This window comes from Podarcis gaigeae (genome assembly GCF_964106915.1).
Source record: "Podarcis gaigeae genome assembly, chromosome: 1".
Classification (NCBI taxonomy): Eukaryota; Metazoa; Chordata; class Lepidosauria; order Squamata; family Lacertidae; genus Podarcis; species Podarcis gaigeae.
The window spans coordinates 106,458,639-106,471,432 of record NC_139678.1 but is presented as its reverse complement, the minus strand read 5'-3'; the positions used below and the strand labels follow the sequence as shown (position 1 = coordinate 106,471,432).

Here is a 12,794-nt window from a genome sequence, read left to right as displayed (position 1 = left end):
CTCCCTCCTTTGCCTTTTAGGTAGGCCCTCTTTTCAGAAGGCCATACAGTATATGGGAAGCATGATTCTGCTAAAACTGGGAGGAGTCGGGTGGGGCTTATAATGTATCCTCTTTTCTCTGTAATTTGAGCACTGGTATATCAGTTTAAATGCTTCTGAGATCAACCTTGTTATTTTATATATGTGGTAATTGTAAGTAGCTGTGTTCACATACACATGTTTTTTCTTTAGCTGTCTCTGTGGTGTTGGCCAAAATATAGAATTAAACATAGAGTTGTTTGTTCAGTGTGGAGAATGTATGATGAATTCTGTAAAGTCTACATAAATAAGACTGGGGAGGGGACAATAAACCCCAGGGAGGATATGATAAATGTGTGTTTTTAAGGACATTTTTTTTGTGTGTGTTTCATCTGTGAGACACTGTTCTCTGTTTTAGCTAACGTGCAGCACGATCCTTTGCAGGTTAATTTGGAAATTAAGTCCCACAGAGTTCAATGAGGCTTACTCTCAGGTGCAAATACACCGGATTGTAGTTCTAAGGATTTCCGTCTACCTTATTTGGACTTCTCTAATGGGAACCTTTTCTTAACCTAAATGTGCCTTTGTGTACCCTATACTTTGTCTTACATCACTTGCATAATTGAGTACCTAACTTCTTTCTGTGTAGTGGGCAGTATTTCATTCTTTATAGTTTGGGAATATGGGGTCTGTATATGGTCTCCCCCTTTTTTAAGGCAAGTTTCCCACAGGTACAACTAAGTGTGTGCAGATACCTGCCAAGTGCTCCCAAGTACTACCCTGAACTATTTGAGCAATTTGCTCATGGCTCTAGCCTACTATACCCTCCCCACATAGGGCACATCCTACAAAGCCAGGTGTTGCCAAAAAGCAAAACAAAACAGGAAATGGTGCAGAACCACACACTTGGGAAATGACACTGTCTTGGTTTTTGTCCAGTAGGTGAAGGAGAATTGAACAATACGGCTTCCCCTGCTAGCGCTCAGTCCTTTAAGTGGTCAGTAGAGCATAGCTGTACATGTAAGTCATTGCAGATATTGGGGCTAGTTCACATAAACAGCTGATGAGGAGGCAAACCTGTTTCTTGACAACTTCAGACTACATATTGGGGCTCACTTGACTGACGTTTGTCTATTCAAAAACCTCTCTACTGATATAAAGCCAACATGTCAGGGGAAAAGCCTGGCTAGAGAATATCTCCTTGACATGCAGTTTTATTTTGTGGAGGGGTTTTATTGTTGTTGTTGTTTTTACAATGAGGAATGTTCACGGAACAAGTTTGCCACCTCATCTGCTGTTTTAAGAGAATAAGGCCTCAGGGTATAGCTGTACTGCTGCAGCTATAGCAGTCATTCTATTTCCTTAATGAGGAACTTTAATTCTTGGAGCGAGGCTATAGATTTTGACAGCAAATTCACAGAATCCCCACCAACTACAGTTCCCAGGATTCTGCACAGAAAGCCATTACATTAAAATTACCAAGTTACCCTGAGGTTGGGTTTCCCCCTTGTTTTTACTGTCATGGATTCACCCAGGCAGCCATGGAGATTATAGCAGTGTATAATATTTGCAGTTGGTTAATATTTTGTAAAATCACAGGAATATCTCAGAACAACAATTCCTAATTCTCCTTGGGTAAAACTATGGCAGTTAAAATTGGGGTGATGAAGGATAATAGATCATGGTTTAGTCAGCTTGGCTTATAGATTGCAGTCTGGATATGTTAGTGTACTGTTGGACCAGTTTCCCTTTACAAATTACTCACCATGTACTTTTTCAATTAATTCCTTCAACATTTCTTGCCAAACTCCTATGCATTATGAGTCTGAGTCTCTTCTTGAAATCAAAATAAACTCAGTATTCTGTCTGCTAGGATGCATGGCCGCAGTGTTATTAGACACACCCCAAATTATTAGCTATCCTTGTGCAGGGTTTCCTGCATTGAAAGGAGTTGTGTGTAGAGTACTTTGCCTTCTGAAATGCTCCCCTAACAACTCTGTGTTATTGGAGATTGGAAAGAGTTCTGCGCTAATACATGTTACGTGTGCAAGGGGATGTGAGGGTTCCAGGTAATCTTTCTTCCAGTTTTAATTAGTAGAAACGGTTTCACACCAAAAAGAAAATATGTTGGATGTCTCCATTGAAATGCCATTACCATACAAGCACATGTACTGAAAACCAGGAGGACAATTCTATCAAATTGCTTTTAGATTTCTTCTCAAGGAGACTCTGGCTGTCTAGTTCTTGGTACATCATTGGTTAGATTTTGCCAGACTCACATTTAGATCGATTCCAGCCAGGCAAGCAAGATCAGCCTTCTGTTTATTCAGGGTGATAGCTCTGAATTCATGACCCTTGTTTTCACTTTGGGTGGAGGCAGGAGCCATTTAAGAACCCTGGAAAATATGAGAACAGGTGCATTAGAGTTAGAATGGCGCAATACAGAATATGAACTTTGGAAAACACTAAATGAAGGTAAGGAACTCTTCAGTGTTAGGGGAACTTTTTATTGTAATGTGTGTGCATTAATGAGAAGTGCAATGTGCTTCATTCAAAATAGCAGCTTTTTTTTTTTCCTACAGTGTTTGCTAGCATAAATGTGCTTATTGTACATGCTTTCATATATGTCTATATATGTGTGACTTCTACAAGCCCCAGCTGGTATTGCAAGCCGCATTTGTTACTGTGTGTGATGGGATTACTGAACCACTGCTCTTCGTCACCAGTAAACTCTTGGTAATCTATCCTTGTTCCCAGTTACATGTGAGTTACCATGCTTAATTTTAAAGCACACAAATTAACTTTGGAACGATGGACTCTGATGTAATTAACTTCAAATCAAAGGTATGCAAGGTATTACCCCTTTTGTCCTAATTTTACTTTTACCAGCGTTTGGTTTCTTTGGTCAATTTGTATGCTTCAAAATATTGGATAGGAGATTATGCAATAAGTGAACTCAAGTCAGGAAATGAGAACTGTGTGTGGAAGCAGAATTCTACACGTGCAGCTGGTGCACAGCACAATCCTATATGTATCTTACTCAGAAGCATCAGCCCCATTGAGTTCAACCTGTTGCAGTACTAGGTGCTCATCCACACTGCAATGCACATCTGAGCCTCATTGGGTGGGATGTGTGTTCTTGGTACAGGGAGGGATCGAATGAATGAGCAAGTATAAATTTAGCTTGTTGTTGTTACAGTTTAATTATCCAAATACAGTACAGAAGTCTTGTAAGGCTCCCTTTCTTTAGAAGGGAGCTTGGTAGCCGGCAGATTGTGTTCTTGGTTCTAAGGTTAACAGTGATAAATTAATTGTGGCCATATGGTTTGTTTGTTTAATTATTTTAAAAGGCAATGGAAACTAGATGTCTAGTCTGGCCTTTTCCTTGGCATGTTAGTTTTCTATGCACAGAGATCTTCTTTTTTGTTGGGGGGGGGGAGTTTCCAGTCCTGTAAGCCTTCCTCTGCAGTCTGAAGTGTCACAGCACAGACATAGAAATACTAGAAGCTGTTTTAGACTGAGACAGATGCATTGGTCAATCTGGCTTAGTACTGTCCACACTGACTGGCAGCAGCTCTCCAGGGTTTCAGGTAGTGGACATTGCCAACCCTATCCGAAGATGGTAGGGATTGAGACAGGAACTTTCTGCATGCAAAGCAGCTGGTCTACTTGTGAGCTACGGTCCTTTGGTTTATCCCCTCAGTGAGAACTGGGTTATGAGGAAACCATGAGATACACAGTTCAGAAGAGATCAGACTTCTGTGCTGTTTTAGATAAAGAAACACAATACTAGGCTTCTCAGGTGTAAATTAAATGCAAGCTGTTCCTAAACTAAAGGCTGTGTTTGAAAGCTACAGGAATTTAGGATATGGAGGGTTCAGACGCCACATGGTGAAATGTAAGCAAATGGAATCATTCTCAGCAGAAATCCTGAGGTTTCCACAGAATGAGATAGTGAGAAGAAGGGATTAAAATAAATTGAAAATTCCAGATCAGTTAAAAATGTTTTTTTTTTATGGTAGATAGAAACTGATTTCCATAGATGAACATAACATGTTTCTGAGAAGACTGTAAGGCATTAATGAGTTTCAGTGTGAATTGATTGTAAGAATGTTCCAAGTACAAATTATCAAAGATAGTTTCATCATGCTGACCAAAGAATTTGAGACTTCGTTTTTAGCAAACATGTTCGCCTTTTGTCTCAATGTACCCTTCCAAATGGAATAATTAGACAAAACAGAGCAAGACAATGCAACAGTGATGTGTAAGCAACAGCTAATCGCTTTCATTAAATACTCATTACTGCCAAGTAATTTCATTTGGAAACAAGCTATTCAGAACTTCACGAATGAACTTAAATAAGAGTAAAAGGATGAGAAGGGGCTTGAGATATATGCTGAATCAGGTTTATACTCCAATGCTAGCTGTGGGGCCTTTAAATGTATATAAGTGTTGCTGGCCAGGACAGCAGCTAATTCCCCAGAAAAGACCCTGGTTTGCCTACAGAGTTTTGCTGGCAAAGATGTACCGTACCTACTTCCTGACAGTGTTCCACTGGTGGGAGTGAGGGTGGTGAGTGGATCACAAGACCCCTCATCCCCCAGGACACCTTTAAAAACAGCCAAGAGATACAGTTGCTATAGAATGGGAAAAACAACAATACTTTTCACTTTCATTGGTGTCAATGGGAGAGAAGTGGAGAGCAGGGCAACTTCCATGCGGGGTGGAGTGGGGAGAAAATTCTAGGCCGCAATTAAAGCCTAAATTGATTAATCTGCCAGTTTGATCAGTTCAAGCTTGCAGCTCTCACACAGATATATAGACATACGCTTCGGTGTGCCTTTTTACATGTCAGCTGAGTGCACATTTTTGTTGTTGTCCATTTTGTGTTTATAATGACTTCCTGTGAAATATATTAATTACAAAGGGGATGCAGTGGTGTTTGCTGAAAGAAGAGGAAGTCCTTCCTCGTATCAGAGCTATGGAAGGACGTAGAGGGCGGCCACCGAATCCAGAGAGACAGCGCGCGAAAGAGGAATCGAAAATGAGGCGTCGCAAAGGTCGACCTCCAAATGTTGGTAGCACTGAGTTTCTTGACAACACAGATGCTAAGCTGTTAAGAAAGTTACAAGCCCAAGGTAAGGACTTTATTATAACTTCTCCCAACGCGTAGTAAAAGGTACCTGCAGACAATTTATATTCAATAAGCAAAGAAGCCTTTTGGTTTATGTATTGTGTTAAGGACTTTCCATGTTCACTCAAGCTCCAAAATACTCCTTTGAAATGTCCCAATTTTGGGGCTCTCTACTGGCCTGTGTTAGTCTGCCCATTTGGTGGCCAGCAGGAGGTCAGGAGAACTGGGAGAGCTGGGCAGAGGGATACCTCCACCTAATCCAGCCCCCTACTCCCCTACAGGCTGTCAAAAGAAGTTTTAGGATTCCCTTCCCGACAATTTTCCTGCCTGTGTTATCAGTAACACATCCACAAAAGGTTTTATCTGTTTGTTTAAGAGTTTGTCATTTTCATACTATCAGCAAATAAGAACAGAATATATTACTACTTCCAAAACAAGGGAGAATTCTGATTAGTCAAAATTATAAAATATTTGGCTTCATCAGAAACAAATTATATACAAAGGGTGGTATTAAACTGAGGTTTACTCAGAGTAGGACCATTAAAACTAGTGGAGCTAACTTTATTAATCTTAGTGGGTCTATTCTGAGGGAAGCATGGTTAAATGCCACCCAAGGTCAAAGGAGGATAGGATACAAATAATTGTTCCTTCAGTCCTATTTCTTGGCAAGTACTTGGCATATGTCCCTGGTAATATGTATGGATTTTAATAAATACCTGTGGAGGTTTTGTTTTCGTTTGCTATTACGGTATGTATTTTTGTGTGATCTTTTGATGAAGGGTAGTATAGAATTTTAATTTATTATCATTTTAAAAAAAATATTATTAGTAGTAGTAGTAATATGTAAATGCAATTCACACATACTTTCCTGATTTAGGGTGGCCATGATGTAAAAATCAATTCAAATGTTGGCCTTGGGGAAAACAATTATCTTTTTTATAGATGAAGTGTGTCTCTGTGTGTGTCACCTGATAAAGGCCCTATGCTGTCATTTAATCAAGAGTCATGTTTTTATCTCTGTGACAAAATTGCTATTATAAATTATTCTAGCATTATGACTGTTTCCTACACTGTTATTGGTTCAGACATTTTTATTATTATTTTTCTGGTACACATTCCGATCCTAAATAAATTCCCATTTGCAGTATTCCTATGGTGAATACATGATTCAGTAAACATGCTTAAAATTCCTCCCTACCTATGCTTCTGTTTATATTTTTAAAACAATGTGAGCTGTAGGCTCCTGTCTTTTCTTCCACATTCCACTTCCTTTTTTAAAAAAAATAATATTTTTTTGTTTGTTTTACAGTTTCAGTTAAACATGCTACAAACTTTAAAATATCCATTGACTTCCCTTCTCCTCTTTCCATGGTCCATTTTGCATATCTTACATCCCTGCATATTTTACAATAACCATTCCAATCATTTTCCCACTATTACATCCATCAGCCACTTCCTTGTAACTTGGCTTACACACACATACACACATTTTGGATTGTGTGTATATCCAATTTACCTAATTATAAAGCATTTAGTTCTACAGTCTGGAAGGCTTTGTCATGTATGACACTGTTTGAGCTTGCAAAACTCCAGGTTACCAATACATTATTTCCCAAAAGACTTCCCAGTCTTGTTTCATCTAGTGTCATAAAGAGTAACTCCCTAAATGTTCAGGGATGCCAGAAACTGGTCATCCAATAATTTACTTGGGGAAATTGATGACACACACACACACACACACACACACATAGGTATTGCATATGACCAAGGTGTAAATGCACCTCTTTCACAGTGTGCACATCTATTCAGCAGAATCTTCTTGAAAGCTTGCTATCCCTGGCACAAAACCTTACTTAGGACAATGATAATGAAAAACTAACCCTTTAGAGATAATTGACTCCTCAGGGGAGAGGGTCAGTAGCAAGCAGAATATTTTGCAGTCTAGAAGACTACAAAACTACTCACTTCCCAATATAATGCTCTCTACTGCCTTGTCATTACCTCAAATGAGAGAATTTCTGTGGATAGGGTCCAAAGAATGGAAAGAACTCTACCTTCATCCTGGGGGTGGGGGCAGAAAATGGTTGTTATCAGTATTTGTGCTGCTTGTATATTTACATAAGTACCTCGGAATGTGGTGAACACCACAAAGCTGAGTTCAAGCTCATAACACTTACGGAAGGAGGATAATTATCCCAGTCTTTGGCACATGCTTTAGAGGACATGCCAACCTTCTGAATAGTCTCGTTTCAATGGCTCCTGATTCCATAAACTGGCACATTTGTATAGATTCCAAAGGAGGTGCCTCTGTGACATAACTATTTTGCCAGTAATTCTAGTCTTGTTTTTTGTAAGATAACTTGTTGTGTAGATTGTGCTGTGCTGTGTATAAATATTTCATGTGTAATTGTAGTTTTTGCAACTCTCCCTTCACAATTGTTGCTTTTATTCCCCCCACTCCAAGCCCAGCAGTTCTAGTAGGAGCAACAGGGCAGAAACCTCTAGTGTGGGTGAAGGGGAAAGGTTAATTCCTGTTGCTACTAGAAAACCTTGTGAGATGTCCATGGAGGCAAGGGACATATCTCTGCTTGCAGCAATATGCTATTCAGTTACTGACTGAATAGCTGACCTTCCTTGTAGCATAGGCAGCTGGCTAATGCACAGTTGCATACTTGCATGGTGTTGGTTGAGGTTCCCACTGCCTTCGCTACCATTTCTGTATGTAAAAGGTAAAGGGACCCCTGACCGTTAGGTCCAGCCGCAGACGGCTCTGGGGTTGCAGCACTCATCTCGCTTTACTGACCGAGAGAGCCGGCATACAGCTTCTGGGTCATATGGCCAGCATGACTAAGCCAGAGCAGCGTACAGAAACGCTGTTTACCTTCCCACCGGAGCGGTACCTATTTATCTACTTGCACTTTGACGTGCTTTCGAACTGCTAGGTTGGCAGGAGCAGGGACCGGGCAATGGGAGCTCACCCCGTCACGGGGATTCGAACCGCCGACCTTCTGATCGGCAAGCCCTAGGCTCTGTGGTTTAGACCACAGTGCCACCCGTGTATGTAGTTTCTGGTAAATACAGGAATTTGGCTGTCCCTGTTGTGTCCCTGAAGTGGCAGCTAGTGGTTGCTAGCAATGAACTGCTCTACCAGCCTCTGCTGGGTGGAAAGGCTCCTATCAAGTACAGCACATGCTGTGGTTGCCATCCTTCTGAGAATTCCCCAACACGTCCTCTTTTGGGGGTCCTACATGCCCACTCGGGAGGAATTTTGCATTTTAGGTACATTTCTAATAGCAGTGATGGGGAAACCTGTGTTGATGTTGCTGAACTGCAACTGCCATCATCCTGCCTGTTGGCCACGCTGGCTGAAGCAGCTAAGGCTGCTAGAAATTGGAAGCCAACGAAATCTAGAGGGCCATAAGGTCCCTGCTGCTATTTCAGAATCATTTTTTTTAATGTGGTGATTAAGAATCCACTGTATATGCAAGTTGAATTTCAGCCTCTGCATTCTGATAAATTCCCTCATTGAGCTTTAAATGGGAAGGAGGCACTTCCACATAAAAAGAATCCCCTCATTGATCTTTTAGCATCTGAGATGACAGTCATTATTATTGTAATACTTTTTCATTTGCCCACCCTGCTCCCTAAAAAGGGAATTATGCCTTGAGGTGTGTGTGTATACGCATATATACCCACAGAGACACACACACTTTTATACCTGATCCTCTTCCTTCAAGATACACTGAAGTATTAACAACACAAAAGTTCTTTGAATGAAATCATGGGGTAAGGAAATCCTCAAATCAGACACTTCTAGGCTAAATGCACACAAAGCAAACACAGACTTCTTCCTTATTTTCTTTGATCCATGTAAGATTGACCTTGTGTTAATAAGAAATATTTATTGTACCCTTAGTATATTTTTTATTATTTTTTTTCTCTTTGTGTTTCAGAAATTGCTAGGCAAGCAGCGCAAATCAAGCTTTTGAGAAAACTTCAGAAGCAAGAACAGGCCCGAGCTGCCAAAGAAGCAAAAAAACAGCAAGGTAAGTACTAAACTTCTAAGAACCTTGCAGACTCTCGCAGATGAATTTTTGAATCCATAGATATTAGTTTTCCATTATTCTGCACTTATTTACTGCTGACATTTTTTTCTTTCTTTCTCACTCACAGCTATTATGGCTGCAGAAGAAAAAAGAAAGCAAAAAGAGCAGATAAAAATAATGAAACAGCAGGTAATTTATGCCTTTCAGGTTTCAACCGTAAGCATTACCAGATACGTTAAACTGATGGCTTGTATGTGTTTAAGCAGGACTGTGAGTTGAAAACCTAGCCTGTTCTGCTTCTCTGTCCTTTGGTAGCTTGATGAACTATAAATTTTAAAAAGACTCACACACAGCTTAATATGAAGAAACCTGCTGGTTCTGCTTTTCAAACATGGATATACATCACCTGCTGATGGATGTTTACAGATCAAGTTGATGTTAAACGGCAAGGGGAGCAGAAATGGTCAAAAATGTTGGCAGCCATGTTTAAAGGCTTTTCTTGCTAAATATATTCGGTAATGGATCATATGACAAACTCATTAGAATTTGAAGGTCTGGTCTGGGATTTCTGCCAAAACAGAGTCTTCTTTAACTGTAAGTTAGCTGTGACAAAAGACTGAATCACTCTGGTTTTATCTGACAGAAGGCACGAGCAAGCTAAGAAACCATTAAGCAAACTGCAATGTCAGACAAAGCATGAATGATACTTTTACCGTGTTTGTTCCATCGAGTTTTATCTGAGAGACCTTTCCAGTTTCACTCTGATCTTAAACGCATTATGTTAAATTTATTTTTTTTGTAAGTAGTAGTAGTATTAGATTCTGATCTTCATTTATGTCGCTGTTATTAACAGCAATTTACAGTTAGCACCTTAAGGTTGTGAAATAGGTTGTACAGTTTTTAACAGGAATCCTCACACTGGACCTGGGCAGTATGAAGGCACAATATACCATGAATGTGAAATGAGGAAATTTACAGCCCAGTTCTGTGCATGCCAACTCAGAAGTTAGTCTTGTGGAAGTCAATAGGCTGTATTGTCCATAAATGAACATATATACACTTACCTGGGAATACGCCTCACTGAACTCAGTGGGATTTTTTCTGAGTAGGCATACACAGGATTGAATTATATATTTGTCCTTTATAAGATGCTTGCTATAAATGCATAATATATTTCAACAATTCTCTCAGGTAGTTGATTTCCATTTGCATGCAACAGATTGGGAAGTGCAGTTGAAAGAAAACTACGGGAAATGTTACGATAAATTTCAGTAATCCATGCTAGGATAATTAAACAAAATGGGGCTGCTCATTAAAACAGTATTTCAGACTGCAATAATATATGCAAGTAAGCCCCACTGAGCAGAAACATATAGGATTCAATGGTTAATATGCTATAAAATAAAACATAAACACAACAACAACAAATTATTTAAATACATTAGTAGCAGGTGACCAGCTAGGGAGGCAGTTGGACCTTCATATGACAAGGGATTAAAGGTGTGCTAAAGGAGGATGAGGAGATTGCAGGTAAGCTAAATGAATTGTTTGCATCTGTTATCACAGCAGAAGATATAGGTCAGACCCCACTGCCTGAACTAACTTTTTTCAGGGAGTTTGATGAACTGAGGCAGATAGTGATGACAAGAGATGAAGTTCTAGGCCCCGGGGTTTTCTGGAGGGACAACGACATGACAAGTGGATGTCTGGATGAGCCCTTTGAGATATTTAACACCACATTGTCACCACAAGTGCCTGCAAATCCCTAACCAGCTGGAGCAAAAAGGTCATCCTTTGCACCCTTCATGTCGCAGGTGTATGGCCCTTGCCATTGCATTGCTAGTTCAAAGCACATTAAATCAAGCCTGGCTTATCTAGTGAAGCCTGACAGAATGTGGTATGTTGTCGCATCCTGGAAACAGGATTGGATGGGTGGGCTGTAGAGGATATGATCTGTTATTACTGCTGCTTAAAATAAATGAAAGCTTTTCTTCTCGTAGGAAAAGATTAAGAGAATTCAGCAAATCAGAATTGAAAAAGAACTTCGGGCTCAGCAAATACTAGAGGTATAACCAGTTCTTTTAGTGGAATATGCAAGGAAGAGTCTGTTAGAGGAATTCATCAAGTGTTGTATCAGAGTGTCACACTGTCTGTCATTAAAAAATAATAATAATCCCAATCCTTCCTTAACTATGGCTCTAAACCTGCAAATTCTTAAGTCTGGCACATCAGTAAAACCATTTGATCATGCAAATTTTAAGGAAGTGCATGTGTCCTGGATATCCATGGGAGTAGTAGCTATGTTTGACCCAAAACAGCAAAGCGTTCTGCAGCACATAAAAGACGAACAAGTTCAAGACTTGGGTTCATTTTGTCATGTGCACCAAATTCATTTTACATCTGATGAATTGGACTTCAGTAATAAACACATTAGTGTATAAGTGCTCTTTGGGATTCTTCTGGAGCGTGAGATGTACCTAAAACACTGTGGGTTGAATCCAGAATTTCTGTGAGCAGGACTCTGCAGGTGGGATGCTCCTGCTGGAGAAAGGGTTGGGGGGGGGGGGAGAGAGATTATCAGAGATTCTGCCTTCTCTCTGCAGCTCCTTGTGTCTTCTGAAAAATTTTCTGGAGGTTTGAGGGACTGAACAGAACATGGGAGGTGATGCTAGAGAGTGCAGGAGGAGGGGGAATTGGTGAAAATCATCTTTTTTCCTTGCTCTAGCAGGAGCCTCCACGGGATTGCAGCTCCAGCTGCAAACGGAATAATTCCTTTGCAGAACATAAACTCTGGACCCAACTCTATAGGTGTTCAATAAGTTAAAATGCAAAGACAGAAAAGAGAAATAAAAAGATTTGATTGAATTATCAGAACAAGCAACAAGGATTAAGAAAGCACCTTTGAAGCCGACACTTGAGCAGCATGTTTCTAATCTTAAAAAGTGTGCATGTTTATACTTTCAAAGGATTTGTTAGTCTCTGTTTCGTAAACAGTTGGTTTGTATAATGTATCCATGCCATGTACAAAGTATGTCAGGGAATTTAAATTTAAGATTTCTATTTCAAATCTCAGTTTCTGATCTGTCTGGCAACAGATTTCTTTTTATTCTTAGTTGTCATACTAGTTCTTTAATACATTAAGCAGGGAGTAATGTTCTGATAATGTGCCAGTAAGCAGTTCCTTACCCCTGGCTTTAATTAAGCTCTCAAAATTATGTCTACAGATTAGGTATATTCAATCACTAGAAAGCTTTAAATTATCAACCAATGATTTCCGCCCCCTAAAACCCTGCTATTTTAGAAGAAAAGTAATGAAAGTTCAGTCCTCACCAGTAATGCTTTCATTTTGATATATAAATTGTTCCTTAATTGTACATTTCCACTCCCTCTACCACCAAAACCCATGAGTTTTTCACAATGCAGAACGTACTGAGGAGGAAATCTGTTATGATGTACACATTATGTGTGGTATTGTTTCGCACCTTGTGAGGCATGAAGCTTTTGTTCTAGTCTGAGATTACTTTCAAGTTGTAGTGGTGCCATTGCATGACCTTGGGACCCTGTTTTGCATGCACAGGCAAAAAAGAAAAAGAAGG

General features: G+C 39.8%; 1 protein-coding gene across 24 annotated transcripts in view; it reads left to right on the top strand.

The window, feature by feature from the left end:
• BAZ2B (bromodomain adjacent to zinc finger domain 2B) overlaps window positions 1-12,794 on the top strand; it is a 183,636-nt gene that overhangs the window by 133,246 nt on the left and 37,596 nt on the right. For all 24 annotated transcript variants that reach the window (XM_083702747.1, XM_083702743.1, XM_083702756.1 and 21 more), the window contains 4 exons: window positions 4,946-5,156; window positions 9,106-9,198; window positions 9,326-9,387; window positions 11,199-11,264. In XM_083702747.1, the coding sequence (XP_083558873.1) occupies window positions 4,946-5,156; window positions 9,106-9,198; window positions 9,326-9,387; window positions 11,199-11,264 (432 nt within the window). The remainder of the gene's footprint in view (window positions 1-4,945; window positions 5,157-9,105; window positions 9,199-9,325; window positions 9,388-11,198; window positions 11,265-12,794) is intronic.